This window comes from Lagopus leucura, unplaced genomic scaffold (assembly GCF_019238085.1).
Source record: "Lagopus leucura isolate 7727_CA_CO unplaced genomic scaffold, USGS_WTPT01 Super-Scaffold_100157, whole genome shotgun sequence".
Classification (NCBI taxonomy): domain Eukaryota; kingdom Metazoa; phylum Chordata; class Aves; order Galliformes; family Phasianidae; genus Lagopus; species Lagopus leucura.
In genome coordinates, this window is record NW_024962334.1 from 33544110 (window position 1) to 33565851 (window position 21742).

Below are 21742 nucleotides of genomic sequence, written 5' to 3' on the forward strand. Positions count from 1 at the left end.
TATTGGACACAACAGCACTGATAAACTTCAGTGATGCTATGTGCAAAAAGTGAGCAGAACAGGATAATAATAAATTGCACTGTTGACATCCATGTGCAAACAGGTCGGAAGAAAAGCTGACTCAATGTGCCTAAAAAAAAAGTAGCACAGGGCGCTTCCTCTGCTTTCCTGTTCAGCAGTGAACTCATTAGGCAGGACCAGCATGGTGCCCAGCTGGAAAACCTCCTTCTTAGGTGAGACTTCCATGTGGGATCGAGAAGGAAACAAAGAATGAAAATTAAGTATCTCCCTTTTCCGAAAGGAAAATACAAGAAAGGCTGAGGGAGGGTGAAGGAGATGCAGGAAGAGATAGATGATGGCTAAAACCTGATTGGGTTCCCTTGGGCTCTCTTTCTTAATTAGGGGAAAATCAAGTGGAATATGAGCAGATAGCAAGGAGCCACTCCTCACTGAGAACAGACTTACGAATCATAAAGACAGAACAGGGAGTATATCCCTCAGATATAGGAAAATACCCTTTGAAAGACACAGGTTCACCATCCTAACAACCTTTTTACTATCACTCACTGCTGCTCACTTGCGCTCTGTGCAAACAGACAGTGGGGAATTTATCTAGCTATACCATGTCAGAGCACTATCTTTAGTGAGAGCAAAACTCTGAGAAAACAGGGTCACAGTACCTTGTTCACATTTTCTCAGCGGTTCCAGCCTCTCCTCAGTCTTCACCCTTACAACTAACAAACACATGTGCCAGCCACACGCACTTTGTTCCACTTAACAGCTTCACTTAGCAGCTCTCCTGAAGCCTCCTGCTCTGAGCGTCTGTGTTCTGCCAATTCCCTGTTCACCTCTAATTTGTGAAGTTTTAATCTTGTGCCTGCTGGTTTTGGTCTCAGGAGAATGAAGGTTTTGTACTTTTGAAATGTGAATATTTTTATGAGGTCATTTAAAGACTATGCTAAATTACATATGTAATTACTTATACAACTCGAAGACACGCTTAGCACGCCAAGTTCAGAGATACCACTAATAGATAAATTTCCCTTTTGTGCACCTCCCTCTCTCTCCCAAATGGTTTCTCAATGAGAAATCACCGGCTGAAAGTCTCACAGCCCTAACATAAATCAATATTAAAAGTATCACCTACACTGCACTGCAGGCAAATCTGCGGGCAACCAGAAATACTCATCCGGTCCTCTGTACAAATCACAAAGAACTTGTCCCACATCAAAGAATTAATTTCTGAAGAAATAATCTAGATACAGCTTTCCATATAAATGGGTAAAAGCTACACCGCTTGCTAGAACTTCACTTTCTGAAAAATTCTTGATACAAAATGTTAATCAGCCCACCTATGTTAGATCATAATTTCATCTAGGAACAGCACATTCTTTAGCAAGTTAATTACAAGCTCATTCAGTTTTACTGTAGACCCCCTCTCTTTCATCAGCATGTTTTTCTGTGCAGAGTTTTATTAAAATTCCTACAGTAAAAATACAGTGGATAAGGAGAATGTTCTTACCAGAGGTCCTGATCCAAAATTCTGTGAAGATCCTAGAAACAAAACAGCTCCCACCAAATCACAAGAGCTTTCCTGGAGCCTTCAACAGAATTTCATAAACTAGAAGCCAACACAACCACCACATATCACACGCCATTCCATTTCACCCAGCTTCTCCAAAACTGAATTCCAATCTTTGCTTTTGGTCTAGGAACAGCTTCCAATAAGACAGTCTGGATTTTCCACCTTCACAAGCCAAAGACTCATCACTGCAGTTATTCTGGCAGTTATTCACTTGTACTGCTGAAAGTCCCATCACAAGGCATTCTCTATGTTCTTAAATCGCTTTGATGCCAGTTTCCCATATCTCTTCTGCATCCAAATTGCTGTCTGTTTTTTTAAGATGACCAGAAGCAATACTAAATACAATATATTAGCTTTAAGTACAAAATAAACAGACATTCAAAAAAGTTAGTTCTTCCTGGCTTTATCTCACACCGTCCAACTTAACCACCCAAAAGAGCAGTTGAAATTGACTCACTGAAAGCTCACACTAGTGCTACATTCTCGTTCTCTTTGGCCTTTTGCTCCTTTTCAGAGCTGCTACCTCCTCAGAGGCAGACTTTTGCTCCCTAAGTATGCACTCCCTTTTTTCCATATAATTATTTATCTGATGACATTAAAAGGCATCCTGTTTGGATAGGCTCAGGATGCCAGGTGGCGGTCCAAGTGGTACTGCATGAAATTTTTGTCTTTATCACTCTTTGCTATTTGGACAGATTTTGCCTCTTCTGCAGGTTTCCACTACATGAAATGTCAATTGCTCATTGACAATTAAATTTTGATTCTTGTCATTTAATACTCTCTTATTCACACAGTTTTAATTTATGTTTATAAAGTCCCCTAAAACTTAGTGTTTTAGAAAACAACAAAGTCACAAAATACCAAGTCAAACACTGACAGAGGAGTCACCAGGTACCAGCTGAAGCATCACTTACACTTAGCATGTTATCTTTTTTAAACATACTTTACCTTGTGCATCGGTCAATAAAAATAGCAGCCTACTGTAACAAAGAAATTATCGTATAATTGATAACTCTAGTTCTACCAACACAAGACAGCAAAAAAAGGGAGACCAGTTTTGAGAACAATTTCCAGAGAGATGCTGGCTGTTTCTGAGAGCAATAAGTTAAGCTATTTGGAGCTACATCATCTGAATGAAACACTTTTTTTTTTTTTTTTTTTTTTTGAAGTCAGAAGACACACGCAGCAGAACCTTCAGCCCTGCTCGAAGTACAGGAAAGGTTTGTCCCTCTTCCTCAATTGCCATCTGCATTTATAACTGGCAAAGTAGTGCCCTCATCTTCAAAGACAAACTGCTGGCAAGTCTCTTCTTCCTCTGTCCACTTTGCCTGAAATGCTCACAGCAAGGATATTTATCTCCACAGTGGGAGGTCAAGGATTAGCCACAGCCTCCGAGAGGGTGGAGAGATTTAAAGGTCAATTTAATTAGCTCATTCTAATCTTCTACACAACTAATGTAAATGTCATTGTTTTCTAACTGCTGCTTTAACAGATGAGATTATATTTTAGAAACCTTGGATTTGCGAACTATGTTGGATGTAATACAAATTCTTCATGTAACCAATCTTAAAAGGGAGTCCAATAAAAATCACCATCGAGACACAGAGCTTCTTAAGAAAAAAAGGGCAGCAGGAAAATTCTGGTGATAAAGCACAGAGAGATGTACAAGAACAGTAATCTCTCAAATTGACTGGCTTAACAGCTTCTCATTGATTTAAATCTTTTCCATTCTGCAACGCCTGGACAAAAACAAAACAACAGTTTCTGGTACTGTGATCTCATTCAAAAGTCGTGGGATGCTAAAATGAGTGTCACAAGACATTCCCCTACTGTTCGAACCACATACCCCAAAGACTAATCAGATCAAATCCCAAGCTATTTATGAGCGCCTCTGGGCAAGCTTTGCATGAACGAACAGGCAAAAACAAGTGCACAGATGATGCTCTGTGATGACTGAAATAATAGGTCAGAGGGAGAGCCTGGCAGTAGTTCATTGCTGCTAGGGAAATTACATACACAGGATCTGGCTATTCTTCTGTGACACTGCCTGGCTCATGCACAGGTTCTTATGAAGACTTGCAGCTTTCACAGTTTTACTTTTTCAAAGACATTGGGAATTACGAATATGGATTAACTGATTACTGATAAAGAAACATACCAGATAGAAATGGTGTCATACTACTGGATATGGAGCTTTCAAGGCTTTCTACTGCTTTTTAAACAAGCAGCCCACTTCTTGGAATGTGTTCAGGATGATGCTTTACCTGCTGTTCTACAGAAGAAAGGCAAAGCACCAGTGTTATTATATATATATTATACAAAGCACCAGTGTATACTATAAACAGCAGAAGCATCAAATCCAGAAGTATCTGGTTTTGTCATACAACAATGGGTAGGGAGAACTTTTGGGTTTTATTTGAGCATTGGCAATGTGCATTCTACCACAGCTGTTGAGCAGGATGGCACAATGGAAAATGCTTCATATTAAATAGTCTTCATATTTTTCTTCAGAAGAACAGACTTACAGGAAGACATTTCTCTCATAACACAAGCTGTCATCTTAAGAGGTGGGAAACTTCAGTGGGAACACTGCTTTTGCTAAAGCTTGCACTGACAAATTTTCTGGAAAGCACACTCAGTTACATCTGCACGCAGAATCAGTCTATCAAGAAACTCTACTGAAACACCAACTTATATTTAAGAAATCTAGCATGTAGCAATGTATGACTGACCACCAACACCATACAAACATACTCAGTGGCATGACCTCTCCCTGCCTTTGGCAGCTGTATGGTCAACACTGTGCTCTGTTTTCAGTCAGCTCAGAAGCAGGTTTCAAGAGAGCCATGTTGAATGTCACAGGGGCTCCAGGAGAGAAAAACAAATCACTCTAGTTCTGTGATACTATGATATGATGTCAGATGTCAGAAATATCAACTGCTTTCTATCGTCTTGTTCAGATGTAGACGTAACTCTGAACATTTATGAGCTCTGTTCTTGTGATCAAGACTATGGGGTCCTTGACTTGGTCTAATGACACTAGAGTCAATAAAATACAAGATTCTTCCCTAAATCAAGTCACCCTATTCAGACAGTCTAGATTTGGAGTTGTCAGTTTAAGGCATGCACTTGCATTGGAAAACACTAGGGCTCTTTATCTGGGAGCCTTTCCCCTTCAGCCCTGCAAAGCTTGGCTTGCTGCCTCATTTTCAAGGATGGCCCCATAGCAGCTCAGGGAACTCCTATCAGCTCGTTTTTTGATATTGCCAACACATGCTAAATCACTCTTTTCTAGTTTGACTACCCAGCTGTGAATGATATTTAGTTTAGACAAGACACTACTGAAAGCAAGGTAAAATATTTGCTTTCTCCAGTGAAGACTAGGAGAAACTGGAGTTAAAATTGCTGTAGTGTTGCCATACCTACTAAGGTCCAGTCCCACAGTCCCTAAATTCCTATTTCAGCTCACATTTATGGCATCAAATCCTAGAACGTAACATTCAGATTGTATACCTTGTTTTTAATGTACTGAAAAGTACATAATCTACTGGAAAGAGCAGAAATGCCACAGTTGTCAGCTTAGCTGGTTCCACACCTTACTACCACGACCACATACGCCCACGTCAAAGATGTCAGCAGTTCTGAGGATCCTAGTGCCAACGTTCATTTGCGATCCAGAGACTATACGCTACCGGTCTCTCATTTGACAGATTTGCCATGCTGAAATGACCAGCACAGAATTTTTCTTTCAGGTAGTTCTTGCTTCCAGGAGTATTTATGCATTTTTTAAAACACTGGTATGGAATATCCCTTTAGCCAGTTTAGGTTAGCTGTTCCAGCCAGGTCTCCTCTCAGCTTCTTGCCCACTTCCAGCTTAGTCACAGAGGGGCAAAAACAGAAGGTCCTGACACTCTGTGAGTACTGCTCAGTGCTAGATGAAATATTAGTTTGTTATCAGCACTGTCCCAAACAAATCCAAAACACAGTACCATACAAGCTGCTATGAAACAAGTTAACTTCATCCCAGACAGTTTCAGTACAACAAGTCACAAGCCTGTTTCAAAAAGATGCATCACTATCAACTGATATTTTTTGTTTAAACAAGCATCTAAGGTTGTAAAATTGTTTGCAAACTCCAAATATGATTTCTTGGAATTGAAAAGGTCACACAAAAAGAGTAAAAATATTCATTACGAGAAAGCTGGTAGTAGGAAAAAGATACTTATGAAAACAGTTATACTAAAGGCTAACTTCTGAAGAATTAATCCAAAATTTGCAGTATCTATCTGCAGCTACACTAGAATCTGGACTACAAACTACTTTAAGAAATTCTTCTATACAGAAATCTGCAAGAGATATTGAAACTTAAGGAGAGTCACACATCAGAAGAAGTGAAAGATACTGAGTTCATATGGTTTGCTATAAAAGAAATTGATTAGAAACAGAAAATCTCAATTTTCATTTCAAGATGTCAAACTTTTATATGGAAAGAAATGCACACATAAATAACAGGGAGCTCTAAATTAAAATGATTATTTAAATTAAAATGACTATCTGCTACAAGCCCTTTAAGAATTGTTTATGTTACACAGACAACTACTACAAATTGCTTCTACAGACAGGCAAAGTCAGAAGCGAGCATGTCTCCTATTACACCATGTACTAAAACTTTAATGAAAATCCATTGCTCTCTCCCCAATTTCCTGCAGAAGGATCATTAGGTACAGTGGGACACTGATGCCTTCTGGAATGAGCAATTCTATTTATAGGGCAAGAACCCGGTCTCCCTCTTTTGCCTCGTAGAATCCAGATGAAGGATTCAGCAAGAGCTTTAAGCAAGAACAGATGTGTGGGAGGACAGTAAATTAAGTTTATTTTCCAGAGCAACAGGAGCAGAAGCATTTGTAACAGCAGTAGATCCTATTTTTCTGGAGTTGGTTGGGGGGGCATCAGTTAGCTGCTATCTTGCCAACCTCTCCTAATTTTACATTTGCTAGAAGCCAGTCCTATAATTCTTCTGCCAAAATTATACTCACATATTTTATTAGGTAAGAAATGGTGACAACTAAACTAAAAAAAAACCTTTGAAGTTACCCCACTGAGTAAATATATTTTGGGAAATAAGAGGCATTTCTGTAAAGTAACTTCTGCAAAATCAGTGTCTGAAGCTGAGGGGGTGCAGAAATGAAAAATTAATTTAGGACTCCAGTGAGTTAGGATTCTAGAGGTTTCCTTTACTGCATCCATTTCTCTTTTTTTTTTTTCCCAGTTAGGAACAGATAATGCTCTCATGTATTTTCCTGCTAATGTTAAGACGATCTTTAGAGCTACAAAGTTTCTCAGTGAAAAAGACTAACAAAAACACTAGTTCAAGATAATGTGCCCTATCAAGGCAAAATTTGGCACTATTTAGTGCTTTTAGAAATTGTAGAATTTCTTTGACACTTTTAGAAACTACCTTCAATGAGATCTGTATGCACCTACTTGTAACATATCACAGCATAGAATAAAACAAAAATCTCCTTTGTTTTGATAATTCATAGTCTGTGTAAGTGGTTAAAATGGTTTTATAGGTTTTACAGTATTCAAATGCAATTCTGATTCACACTAACTGAACATCACCTGAGTTTTCTTTTGCAAGAAAAACGTACTATTTTTATCTGATGTCATAAATACCTTAGTAATAGGCAATCAAGAAGGAGGATGCTCAGGGTCCAAAAAAGGAACTTTTCACACAGAAACAAAGTTTCTTAACATAGGTTGAAGATGTAATTTATCATGACAAGTTTATATAGGCAAACTAAGGATAAAATTCAAGGTTTAACTAAATCCACACAATACTCTCTGCACTGCCACCCATAATAAAGGGCGAATCACCAAAAAAAGCCAATTGGCCAATGCATGTACCTCTAGGAAGATAATCTTAGATCAGCACTAATCCAGACATCTTTCAGAGATGCCCAACTAGCTATGAAAGGGAGACAGATGCATGGTAGGTTAACAGAGACATTTTGGTTTTCCTCGTGTGGAAGGTGGGAGCCCATTACAAGAACTGCAGCAGCCATTGCTAGAAATAGCTTCTTGCAGGGCAGCAGTGACATAATTTGAGTTCTCCAGGTTCTGAAGCTGCACTGAATGTAGGGAAATATTTTTTAAGACAGAATCTTTCTTCACAGTTAAGAGAAGGTCTCTATGAGGAGATCTCTATGTTAATCATTCTAAAGACGAACTGAATATTTCTGTTTTAGAAGCCCACAAAACTTTACGGCCTCAGGCTGCACCAGGGGAGGTTTAGGTTGGATATCAGGAAAATCTTCATTATAGAAAGGGTTGTTAAGCACTGCAATAAGTTCCCCAGGGAGGTGGCTGAGTCACTATCCTGGGATGATTTAGCAGAGGGTTGTTAGGGTTAGGGTGGTATGGTTAGGTTACGGCTGGACTTGATGATCTTGAAGGTTTCTTCCAAGCCAAGCTATTCTATGATTCTATGATTGTACGAAGTAAATAACATAATGCCAAGAATTAAAATGAGTATAGCTCAGAAACTAGAGCATACAGTAACAAATTGTTTTCATGATGCAGGTTTTTGTTTGTTTGTTAATCTTTCCTCGTGAGTAAGCACTGTCTGTCTTCTGGAAAAGCTTATCAAGAATATCTGCTGAACACTCTGAAAACAAAACCATTTTAAAAAAGCGTTCTGCACAATTTATACTGATATATCTGATTAATGAAGAGGGTAACTTGCCTTATTTACATCAGTCCTGTCTTGCTCACTGTTGAGAATGACATTGCTCACAATTGATTGGGACTCCCTTCCTGAATATCATTTTGTAAGAAACACTGCTGTCTGTTCCATAAGCTTCCCCTCCATTTAATATTGTACATGTTTTTTCCAAATCATGGTTACTTCTGAGTATAAGACAACCACTTTAATCAACGTTCACTGAAATAACTCCTTGAATACAAAGATTATCTGGAATCTTTGTCTTTTTTTTCTATTATTATTATTTTTTTTAAACAGTACCTCTGTCAAATTCCCTTTTAAATCAAAGGGAAAGTTGAATCAAAATGAAAACAACTTCTGCTTTTAAAGGGGATAATCCCTATTTTATAATAAGATCACAACAAATTCTGGTTATGTGGCTGATGCCGTCCCTGGAGACTTTCTGTGATCCTGTGACTGGGATTTTCATTTATGTATATTTTAGTAAAAATAACTTGAGTTTAAAAATGTGTTTGAATATATTGCTACTCAGAGTATTTTTACTTTCCTTTATTATAACAGTCCTGTACAGTAAGAATTCAGGGTGATAAACTGCTTGGATGGAGGAAAAAAAAAACAGAAAACACAGATACTGCCTTCCCTTGGTCAAAAATATATTAATCTACCTTCTTTTTATGCTAGATACACCTGAAATACTAAATAGCACTGAAGATTTTTTTTTTGCAAATAATATGTAAGCGTTGAAGCAAAAACAAGGATGTGGTTGCATTTTCCTCTTTTGAATTGTTTGGTTACACTATCAGAAGCTGTTAAAACAGACAGCTACAAGAAAGTTTTTTGGTTGTTTTTTTTTTTTTTTTTTAAATCCGGAAATCTGGAAGCTTTATTTAGTGACAGTCAATAAATCCAACAAATGTTAATTAACAAAGGGATTCCTGATTTGGTTCGAACAGTACTGGAGATGAAAACTGGAGATGGAATTCCATAATGCTGTGGAATACAGCATTTTAGATTATGCCAACTTTCCCAGCTTTAACTAATGACAGCATCTTAAGTCTTCTAATACCTGTGGGACCTGCTGTAGGGAACCTGCTTTGGCAGGGGGTTGGTCTCAATGATCTCTAGAGGTCCCTTCCAACCCCTACAATTCTGTGATTCTGTGATATTTACTGAAAAGTAACTTTGTTATCACCCTATCTTCCTAAAGAGACCAACCATGAACTGACACCATCATTTTAAATTCAGGAGCAATCACATCTTTCTCTCTTACACACTGATTTTTTTTTTCTTTTTTTTTTTTTACCAAGAAAAATGAAACCTTCTTATAAAGGGATTAAGTACCTTTCCTAACATTTCTCATTGGTCCATCAAGAAAACTGAACCAGGAATGTAACTTGATATTTTAGCCCCAGACATTATAACTGTGGAGAAGGGAAGGGAACTGTGGGGAAAGGAGAGGAAGGGAGAAAATTCCCTTCTCCATTTCCTAGCAAAATACCTTCCTAAAGTTACAGTGGCCATAACTTAATCTCAGTCATGCAAGCACATTTTAACCAATTTTTATGCATTTTCAACATGCTGCTGCATATTGAGAAAGGGGAAAATTAGTAAAAGTGGCAGCTGAAAGAATTTAGATTCGGGCTGCAGCATTCAAGTTTGTCTGTATTGCATCACAGAAGTATTCTGTATAATTTTTTAGCTACTTGAAATGTTTAATAAAAATTGTATTATTATTTATTAAATATCTTCTGATATATCTTAATGATAGGCTACAACAGGAATTGCAACCTATACTGAAACAGCTTAAAAAAGTAAAAGAACATGCCAGGAAGCAGACACTCAGAGCAAGTGCTATGTAGGACAGGCTGTTTACCAGGGTGACTGCAGAAGGAATTATCCCTGTGATGGAGATGATGTGCATTAGGAACAGTTAATGGAAAAGGGAATGTCAGTGAGTACTGGCAAATCAGACTGAAGCAGAGTTCAAGGACTTTCTTTTGCAAAGACTGAAAGAAGCTTTGACTGCAAGAAACAATACTGCCAAATGTAGAGCAATTTCTTGCTATGCTGTATCTGCTCTTTGCAAGCTATTTATTTCCAGATCCTTTTAAAAAAGGGAAAAGAAAGGGCAACAATGGAGCATGGAGTTGGTTACCACAGACTACTCTTTTCTGAACAAAAAAATACATAAAGGAAACACATGGCTTCAATGGTTTCAGAAACTACATCTAACATGGACGCGTTCCTAAAGCAACCTTTATCAGAGTGACTCAGCTGAACACAGCATCTCTTGTCAGCAGTGCACAGACATGTTTCTTCCCTCCTTCTGCAAGTTTTAATATAACCTCTCAGTTTTAATATCTCAGCTTATGGCCGGGAGGTACTGTGGTGGGAAACAAGGAGGACCAAAGATCAGGAAGGGCGACCATAAGACAGGTAAGACAGGCAAACCTGAAATCTGATGGCTCAGGTGGGGGAAAGAGTAGGGCGAATGACTACTTTTTCCTCTTAGTTCTTTTCTAACTAATACCTAAACAAAGAAATACTGTTTCAACAGGTTGGCCTGTTCACAACTGTAGCATAACCTGTATATGTACTGGTCTGGATGTTTTGAAAGTGAACTTACCTGGAAGTCCTGATCATCAATTCCAAACCTCTCTCTTAGATTACGGAAAACCATTGGACAATATTCCTTAAATTTGAAATGACTCGGCATGTTTTCTCTGAAAGAATATAAAACCAAATCAACACCATTTACCTGCATATGCAATTAATAACTCTAGGGTATTATTTCAATTCTGTTCATACAAAGCAGAGAATAAGGAGATTTACAATCTCTCCTCTAAAGCCCTACTTTTTTGGGCTCACCATGTTCTACTCTTTATTATGTTCAGTAAGTTTATACATGTTTGTCTCTAACAAGCTGAACCTGCACTGAAAAGCAGGAAAGAGTGTTTTGCCATTGCCCTTAAATTATTTCAAAGGTGAAATCTCAGATTGCATTATACAAGAATTACCATACCATCTGTGACACCAGAAAGCACGGACAGTGCCAAAGCTTCACGAAAATTGGCCTTACTGAGTGCAGGACCAGCTTTAATATCCCGCTGTTCATTTCGGATTTGAGAAAAGTAACTTTGAACTTTTCCATAGAGAAGAAGACTCCAAGTAACAGAATTCTTCATTTTCCTAATGTCTTATTAAACAGGTTATACACACAGTGGCACTAATAGTTTTACACGTGCGCACATACCGATCATGGGAGACAATTTTAAGAGATGCGGATATGATATTTAGCTATCTTAATACTTTTGGAACTCTTACATGATTGCTATAATTTCATATTATGGATTAGTAAAATTTATACATCATTCAGTTTTGATATACACTTTAAATTTTCATTCTTGTCCAAATATTTCATTTAAAATATTAACAAGTACATGCACCCGAAGTTATGTTTTAAAAAAATACCCAAATAAACATTTGGAACAGCCACAAATAAACACACCAAGAGAGGATCACCTTCAGTATATAAGATATTCACAAGGCAATAATAAACCATATGGAAGAAGAATACTGCCCAGCAGCCCCTGCTGTTGCTTTTCAGAACAGCACAGATGGTTATGTTTATCACAGGATTAACTTAATCATCAAAACTTCAGTCCCATCAGCTGAAAAATAACAGAGTTCATAGTACTTCATAAAAATATCACTGCCACTATCCCCATCTACAAAGAATTGTTACTTGTACTTACTTGTTGAAAAGGTGATTGTCCACCTTTATCTTTGAGTATGCTTTGAAATCATCTGGCATCAACATAACAGGGATTTGAACATGGCTCAGTTCATTGATCTAAAGGAAAAAGAATATATTAAGTTGGTAATAATTTTGCAAAGATTCTGCATGTGTTCTAATTAAAAGAAAAAAAAGTTATTTAGCCTGCAGTCGCTTGTGTATGCGTATGGGAGTGAATGTAATTGGAAGAAAAATGCAAAAAGAGATTTATTCTTTCCAGATTAAATGTATTAACAAGGTAGACTCTTTGGAAAGAAGAAAGAGCACTCTGTATTTATACTAGTCTCTGGAAAAAAGTGTTTCAAAGCACACCTGGAGCATGTGCTTTAAGGAAAGTCAGTGAGGACACCAGCAATATGTTCTTAAATCCTAACACACTGTTCTTACTGTTCTTGTTTAGCCAACTGAGCGACATTTTCCAAAGACAATTTAAATCCTGTATTTAAAATGACTATTTACCTTTGCAGCTTACAAACTAGTCTTACCTGTTTGTGTCTTAAACTACTTACAGAAAATATAACGCTGCTTCCATATGAAGGCACAAGCTTTGGACTCAGGAAGAAGAGCCCTGTTTTGTACAATAGCACAGACCTCAGCCAAGCTTTTGCAAGATACAGCATTTAGGCACTTTTTTGATTATTCAGGCTCACTAAACTACTTAAATAGCCAAATTTGTACCTAGAAATAAATGCAGAAGTCCGAAGGTTTTCCTTATTTTGTTATATTTATGGGTACCATTTGCTCTTTCTAGTTTTGAAATAAATATTGTCTGCATCCTCAGTATTGAAATTTTCATTCATACTTGGGATTTAAGAACTATCCAATTCTGGCCACGTCTATATGACAGAACGTAAACAACTTCACAGTTACTTAGTTTGTATCCATGTTTTTGGTAATCATGTGCATTAACCAACTATTAATTTTGGAAATTTTGAGTAAAGGACGAAAAACTTATCAGAATATTGCTAGCTTGTAGCAGTTCTTTCAAATCATTAAGGAGATAAAAAGCACAGTCATCAAAGACTCCTCACATACATTTTGCCTATGCTCTTATGGTGCTGCAGACCCACACAGCACACATTGCTTCAGCAGCCTTCTGCGGGCTGCAGGGGGAGAACTCTACGTGAGAGTTCTGTGTGCAACAGAGGTGGATGTAACAAAGTAAGTGTGACCTGTAGCATTCACTGCTCTTATGCAAAAGCGTCTCCCAATTGGGAATCTGTTCCTGTCCTTAGATGCTATCCTGTTTAAGAGAGGCTCTCTGAAACACCTTTGCTGAAGCAGTTGTAGGCTGTAAGTATTAGAGGAAAAAATGCGTGACCTTCTGCAGAACTGAAGTTAAACAAAACCTGAAAGCAGTGAGGAACCTTTTTGCTTTTAAAAAGAGAGAAGAAACCGAAGCAAGCAGGCAGGTCAGAAAGCCTCATCACTCTTCAGTCTTTTTAAGTCTCAGTAATGTGTCTTGCCATCTCTCATTTTTATTATTCAGACCTCTGCGGCCCACATGAAAACTGATAAATATCAGTTGAATTCCCTTTACAGAATGCTTCTTTGGAAAGCCCTGAGAAGTAACAGATTGAGGCATCACAGCTGTACAGAAGAGCAACAAACTAGAGAGATGCCTGGATGGGCTGACCGTGTGCTGCTCCCTGAAGTGCCAGGGAGAACACTCCTTCCTCCTTCCAAAGCAGGACAAAGAAGGAACTCCAGAAAATTTTTGAAAACACAGCTGTAGGAACCTAATAAATCATGCTGACACCTCATTAACTATGACATGAAATAACAGCACATAGATCGAACATCACAACATCTAACATACATGCTCTTTACTGCATTTGATATCGCTGCACATCAATCTCACCCTGGAACCACAGGGCAGTTCCATGAGCATGCAGAACACTAGCCTAGCTCTTGCACAAATAAAACTAAGGAAAAGCAGACAGATTATGCAGCGATACAGAACTTTGTTTGCTTATAAAGAATTAGCTACTTTCCTAGATTGCCAGATTTTGCAATGAATTCCATGCTTGAAAAAGGGATAATAGAGACCCACACCCCTTCCATCCCAGTCAAAAGTGATACCAAGACAATTTTCAGTCAAATACAATTAATTATGCTCAACTCACACATCTCCAAATGACCTATTGATAATAAAAGCAAGTTCACTGCCAAATTAGGGGGCTTAGACTATCAAATTTGCATCAATCAAATTTTTTGCATGCGTTCACTTTCTTAATTTACTACTGTAAAGCGCCTCCAAATACATTTGTAGGTATGCTTTTACACTGCAAAGATTTACCTTTGTGCTATAGCGGCACAGTTTTAATTGCACATTTAGGCCGTACAATATTACTTATGTGGAAGAGTAACATACCCACATATACTCCTATTTGAATACTTTAAAGCTTGTTACGTTGTAAATAGAAATTTCAAAACACTTATCCCAGGAGGCTCCCTACAAGATGTGAATGCACACACAGACCTACCCTCAAAAACAACCAAAAAAAAAAGCACTCTAACAAAAAAAAATTGCAGAACAATTTTTTTTAATGGAGATTCACTGCCTCTGAGGTCTGGAAATATAATTTCTCTAATATTTTAAGGAATTCCCCTCTAGGAGGAGAGAAGAAAAAGCAAGCAATGAACATATAGTAGAAGTGACCTTTGGTATAGCTCACCAGCTGAGTAATGGCATGTCCCAGCGGCACAGGCCATTAATTAATTTAAACCCTTCAAGTATAATAAGGTCTGTTTCTTTGTGTAGTAATGCATTTTTAGGATGGATTTGACGAGGCTAAATTTGAAAGTGCATACAACACAGAAGGGAATAGTTGTGACATTGCACTGTGGTGCAAACTGGAACCATATTGGGTAAAGAAACAATATCCTGAACTCCCCCACAAATGTGCACTAGAAAGCTGAAAGGTGAAGGTCACTGGGATCAATTCTCCACTCTGCTATCACTATGGGAATCACAGAATCACAGAATCACAGAATTGTACGGGGAACAGCCATGCCTGAAAGTGACCAAATACGAAACAGTGAGAGAGTACTTTCAGCCTTTCAGAGTGTCTCAGACAAAAAAAAACCAAACAGTTCTAGTTCCACCACCACCAATTGCTCTGTGATTCATTTATTTTTCACCAATTCCAAATTTTGCTGCTGTTTTTTTTTTCTTTTTTTTTTTTTTTCTCCCCAGCAGACAATGCTTACCACATCTTTAAAGAACTTACATCCACCCAATAGCCTTGGGGAATGGATTATTTTTAAAGACAATTGATTAGGATTTTAGTTACACAGTATCCACGCACATTATACGGAAATATCTCATATCTTTCAATAGTATTTTCAAATTCATATACACAGAATATTTAAAAATCACCTGAAAACCTCTCAAGATATTTATTCCAATATCTTTGTGATATTGGCACAAAACCAACTGCTTATGTGAGATACAGATATCCTCCGTGAATTAAAAGCTTTAAAGATGATGCTTTGAAAGCCTTAGATGGCATTGCTCCTTTAAATATACGGTAGAAAAAAATCTGTCTGAAGGGATCTGCTCAGTCCTATGGCTCAGGGATGGTAGGTGGGAGGGGGAGAAGGGGAAGGAGGCTTTCAGGCAAAAACCTACTGATTGCAACTCATTTTGCTCCTGCAGGTTCAGGATTGAATTCACACTGTCAGGAAAACAGAGGCTGTAATTAAACTGCAAATAAGGGAATAATAAAAGCCTACTGGACATTGAATGAATAGTAAGACTCAGCTGGTAATGATTCTGAAATTAGCACACAGAGAGGTGTTCCCACAAAGCCATCTTATAGTGGTGACATTTCAAATAAGCTTCTCTAATTTATATGATTTGAAATCTAGCAATGAATATATCATAAATTGTTAGGCATTATTAATGGCCTTTATTTAATTCAGATACATTCACCCTAAACACCACATTACTAGGGCAATGCATAATTAAACATTAGTTTTCATTCTGTCAGAACATAAGCAGCAATAAATTGCTTGTATGCAAAGCAGACAATGAGATATTTAAGCAGCATATAATAAAGGCAATTTACAGCATATATTGCATGTTTAGCTGGAAGAGCCAGAACAACGATCCCATTCTCCAACAAATACAATCTGATGCCAATCAGTATGACGCTGCAGTGATAAACCTGCAGAATGCACTACAGCTGGTATTACTGATAAAAAAATATATATATACTGGAAGAAGCCAGGTAGACCCAATGAGCAAAATTTCATTCCAAACATACCATGAATCTCATGCAGGCCAGTTAGCACTATTTACTGGATGCTTTTGAAACTCCATGTAAAGCCTTTATTCTATATGCAGTTTCTTGTTTTTAATATCTTAGCTTTACCATGCAGCACAGATACTGCTTTCTTTTAACTCAGTTTATCAGCCAATCAGACTCAGGCCGAACGTATGGAGGCACTGGCATTTTCACAGCCAACAGCTTGATAAAAGACTTTACGGTTCTGGCCCTCGGCAGTTGCGCATGCAGGAAAACCCCTGCTCCTTTGGGTGATGTGTGTGGATGAAGTTGGGGAAGTGCTCCTTTCTTTTCAGCTCTGTTCATTCCCCAACGCCCTGTCTGAACTGAAAACCAATCACTGCAGTCAGATCTGCTGACACAAAAGAGCTACATTTGGTTTCTCAGCCTGAGAAAAGTCAAGAGCATTTTTCTCTAATTTCTGTATTTTTAAACACAGACTTTGGAAGAAGTAGGAGTGGAAGAGTTTGGAAGAAAGAAATTATTGAGTTCTAAAAAAAGAACTGAACTTTTAACATCAGCAACAGTTCTGGTATTTTTATGTTCATCGTTTGTTTTCTGCGTCTCAGTTTCTTCGTTGGCAAGAAAATTCACAAATTGCTCTGAAGCAAAAAAACATTAGGCAGCGCTTTTTGTTAAGCTACAGAGCCACCATTTTGATGCAGCAATCCAGGCACAGAGCTCGAGTCAGTTCATCTACCTATAGGTCAAAGCCTACAAGAGCAAGCCCTCTGGACTTGCCCTTACCAAGCAAAGCCACAGAGCTGACAAGTAAGAATGCATCGGAGGAAGCTACTAAGGGCCTAAAATGTCATATTTAGGAGATGCATCCTTCTTTCTTCTGGAACCTCCTTGATAACTGAACAACCTACAGACCTTAGGAAATGGCACTTTCCTGCTTACTGGAGCACATTCATCCAGAAGATAGAAGTTTTGTACTGTAACTCACTCCAGTATCAGCAAAAAGCCATTCCTGACACTGCTGCTGAGCTGCAGGGAGCTCAGCATGAGGCCCTGTAGGTGCACGGTAGGGCAGGGCCTGGAAGGCTCCCAGCACCCTGCTGCCATATGGGAGCACGCTGCAGCACTGCTACCGGGGCACTAACCGCCTCCTGCTGAAGTATAAACTGAAAATGAAGTGATTATTTTACAGCACTTTGAAATCTACCTTGCAGGGTCTGGAAAGGGTGGAGGAGGTCAGCAGCTAATCAATTTTGTGGAAGACATTTGCCTGTTACGGGGCAAAACCATCATTTGATAAATGTCATTTGACAGTTTAAATTACACTCAAAGCCGTTCTTGCAAGAGAAATAAAAGGTTAAGCTAAGTTCTGCTGGAGAGGAATAAATCAGTTCAGCAAAATACTCCTTAATTTGTTTTAAATGAGGTTTTCATCATTTCAATCACACAAATTCATCTCTCTCTTTTTTTTCTCCTAAAAGTACAAGGTAAAAAAAATCTACTCAGACATTTTTTTATTAACTATACAATGTGCAAGGAGTTTAAATGCCATAGGAGACTTCTCCAATATAAGTAATTTCTAGTTACTGATTCAGAAACAACTCCTGAAATTAAACCAATTATATGACTGAGAGGAAAAAACAGGGTAAAGTATGTCATTTTTTTCTGAATCTTTACCATCATTTTTATTTAAGGTATATGAAGGAAAAAATCCAAATCAATATAAAAGCCCACCCAGCTGCCACAGAAATACATGTTGACATGTTACACATCTCAAAACATCTATCAGTAATTACCATAGAGAAGCTTCATGTTTTTACAGTTGAGGTGATACTTGTCATTAGATTGTTGGCTTTCAATGAAAATGAATAATATAGTGCTGGAAAAGCAGCCTTAGTTGAGCCAAATATTTTTATATTGCCTTAATGCATACTTTTTGCTAAGTATTAAAACACAGAATATTTGAATTTCTTGGCAAAAATATTTATTACATTTTATGGATTAAGAAATTCTGAGAAATGAGTGCATCAATTAAAGATTATTTCTTTTTTATATATTAACAAGAAAGACTTTTCTGAAGTCTTATGGTCTGTCTTTGAGTTAAAACAAACAGAAAACAGTTTCACAATATAAAACGGATGTTTCAATGGGACTTTTTTTTCACAGTTCTCAATGGCATGATGCTCTTTTTGGGCAGGGACGTACAGAGTCATGCATCCTCTGGAAAGCAATAGACCGTGACATACCTAAGAAAGATCCAACAAGATATGGTGAAATAAACCAAAGAAAGTCCCAAAGCAGAGGGAAAAAAGTAGTTTTAAAAAGCATTCATTTCTTGGCATTTAACTTCAAAATTTGGAATACCAATGTTCAAAATTCAAACAGAGGACTTCGTGGCTTGGTTATCACCCACATCAGAGAGCGTTTAAAGAACACACGACAAAAGCACCCAAATCAGATTCCTTTCACAAATCTTTGATGCAAGATTTTTAAGTCTTTCAAGTCTCTTGGACATCTCCATAGCAAACAGAATCCACAAGTACTGCTGTACACTGTTCAACTAGCAGAAAGCCATGTTTCTACAGATCTGGTTAAACTTGCTGCGCATCTGCTTACACCTTTCAATGGGTGCAAAAATTAACACCTCATAATGTGCCAAATAATCAAAGAACTAAAATGAATTAAGCAGTTCAGACATAATGACTGTCATGATAACCCCCCACTGAAAAGCTGGGAAAAATGCAATTGTGTGTAAGGATGCTAGTATGCCTCGATGAAAATGAAGGTAGAGTAATAGGAATGTGATCTAGAGTGAATATTTTTGTAAAGAATTGTTTTGAGTAGCAAATGGCATGCAGAAATAAAATGCAGTCTTGGTCCAACAGGAAATCATAATGCAATGAAAGTCCACCAGATCTGGATGAGTTGTGATGCACACAATACAGATGAGCTCATCCCTGCTTGCTAATAACATGCTTAAAAAGAAAACAAGACAAGGCACACAGCTCAGATGACCATTTGCATGTTACTTGTCAGTGGGCTTGCAAAAAAACAAAAAACAAAAAAACAATCCAGTAATATACATACATATGTATTTTTTGCCAGAAACATCTCAAGTAATCTTCTTCAAACCTCAACTTATGTGCTGTGAAGTTGTACTTTAATATGATCTTTGATTGCAGCTTGTATCTTCAGATATTCTTTGAAATCCTCATTTAAAATAGACATACTTGTCAGAAGGACTGATAGCAATCTGGTCTCTATTTTTCTAATTAAAGAACAAAACTCCTTTGGCAAGGGATAAAATTTAGTTCTCTTGGCTGTGTTCTCAAAGCTTCACAAGAGACTATCTAAAAATAGGAGGATGCTAGGAGACAGTAAGCATTTATTTATGACAGAGGAAAAGATTTAATAAAAACATGTTGGATTCTCTAATGAAGTAATACAAAAGTTAGATAAATGTACTGCTGATTTCCTGAATGAGCGCATTTTAGTAGACGAGTTCAACGAAAAGGAAGAAAATGAAATGAAACTGCACTTATAATCTATGAATCACGTTACTCACTTGAAAAATAAACAATTAAAGAGTCTATTAAATAATGATCACTTCTCATAACAGCCTTTAAGACTGTATTTGCCAAGGATAACTTTTCTGAACAGGAAAAATGTGTTCACGCAATTAAACATAATACTCTAGTAGACAGTTGAACAAACACACAGATGCAGTATTCTCACCTAAATGCTATAACATCTTTTCAGCAAAGAAAGGCTAAGTATAAAACCCAAGGAACCATTTCACATATAACACCTGCAATGCAGCTGCTTAGTCAAGAGCAAGGCTTCAAGAGCATCCTCTCGCAAAATGACAGACTGGGCTGGCTGGACCATAAAGCAACAATCTGATGCATTAGACAGGCACTGTTATTGTCCAGAAGCAATAACAAACAGAGGAAAGAGAAACATTTCGGTAATTTTTACAGTGGCATAATACAGCTAATGCACCGCACATTACTATATTTTTCTTCTTTTAAGGAGGAGGATGACTGGCTTGTGAATAGGCTTTTTGGTCACACATTCCACTCTCACTAATAGGAAATTGTTGACTTGCGAAAAGATGACATTAAAACAATTCTTTTTGTACATTTATGACTATTTATCAGTCAAAGGCTAAAGCAAATTTACAGAAAACCAGAAGCAATTAACCATTTGCATTACAGAAATGTAACTTACGACGTGAAAGGAGTTACACCAGAGGCAACCGAGGCAAATAAGGGTTGCTCTACAGATATTTAAATGCTCTGCAAAGCTTTATCAGATGCTGTTAGTTGTAACGTAGACCTTGCAGAATCATCAATCTCCATGCCATACGCCAGCCTACGGCTATAATTTTTCCTTAACTACAGACCTACATCCTCCAGTTGAAGCAATAATTTTCTGCCCCAGACAAAATACCACACTAGAAATCCAAATGGATGAGAAGAACTGCATTCCCCCTGCTAAGAGAAATCCCTTAGCTTATCTCCCTGAGGCATGTTGGTTGCACCGTATTTTTCTTGTATTTACCCTGCTCTTACTTCCAAATTCTGCAACGCCCTGCTGGCAGCTGAGGTCAGGCTAGTGGGGACATAAAGATACATAGGCATTCATATACACACTCTGCAGCTTCTTGCTACTGAAGCCATGATTTTATCTGCCAGTTGTTAAGCATTTGGGAGAGAGCAGTTCCTTGCTGTGTTTACTTGAACACAGTGAACTGAGTTTTGCTTCTGCCCTGGATATAGTTTTTCCATGCTGAATTCCAGTTTAATTTGGCAATGCTGCTATATACAAAATTTCAAGGAATAATGATCATTGCTTATTGGAAACTAACTGCCCAGACATAACCACTGCAGTGCTCACTTGCAGCTGAACATGTAGACCATGGTACAGTGATTGATAACGCCAGAGCCTGCTCAGTCTCAGGGCAAAGGACCTTTGGGGCAGTTTGGAGGAGTTGAGGGGCCACAGGGAGGGCGCTGAAGCACAGTGTGGGATTTAGCAATCGCAAGTCCCATCATGGTCCAATTCTGGTGGAGTTGGAAGTTGAAATGCTTAAACAATTCAAGACAAACATATTTCTACCCCTTGATATGAAACAAGGCACAATTTGTTAGAAGTAATACAATTGCATGACCTTCTTCCTCAGTTTACAGGTCAGACTTTTGTTATCAAAGGATTTCATAAGCTTACGAGGACAACAGGACACGTTCAATAGGCAAGTAGACACAAATCCTCTTTATATCTGTCATGGTCCATAAATAAAAAGCAACTCCAGTTGTTTTAGCGTTGTTAATCTTAACACACACTGGTGTCGCGGTACTTCGTTGAAAGGAGATCAGACAGAA

At 37.9% G+C, this 21742-nt stretch overlaps 1 protein-coding gene across 2 annotated transcripts in view; it reads right to left on the reverse strand.

Annotated features, from left to right (window-relative positions):
- Positions 1–21742, reverse strand: part of PIP4K2A (phosphatidylinositol-5-phosphate 4-kinase type 2 alpha) — a 101119-nt gene that overhangs the window by 36826 nt on the left and 42551 nt on the right. For both annotated transcript variants that reach the window (XM_042888888.1, XM_042888887.1), the window contains exons 2-3: positions 12065–12162; positions 10936–11032 (exon numbers count right to left, since the gene is read on the reverse strand). In XM_042888888.1, coding sequence (XP_042744822.1) covers positions 10936–11032; positions 12065–12162 — 195 coding nt within the window. The remainder of the gene's footprint in view (positions 1–10935; positions 11033–12064; positions 12163–21742) is intronic.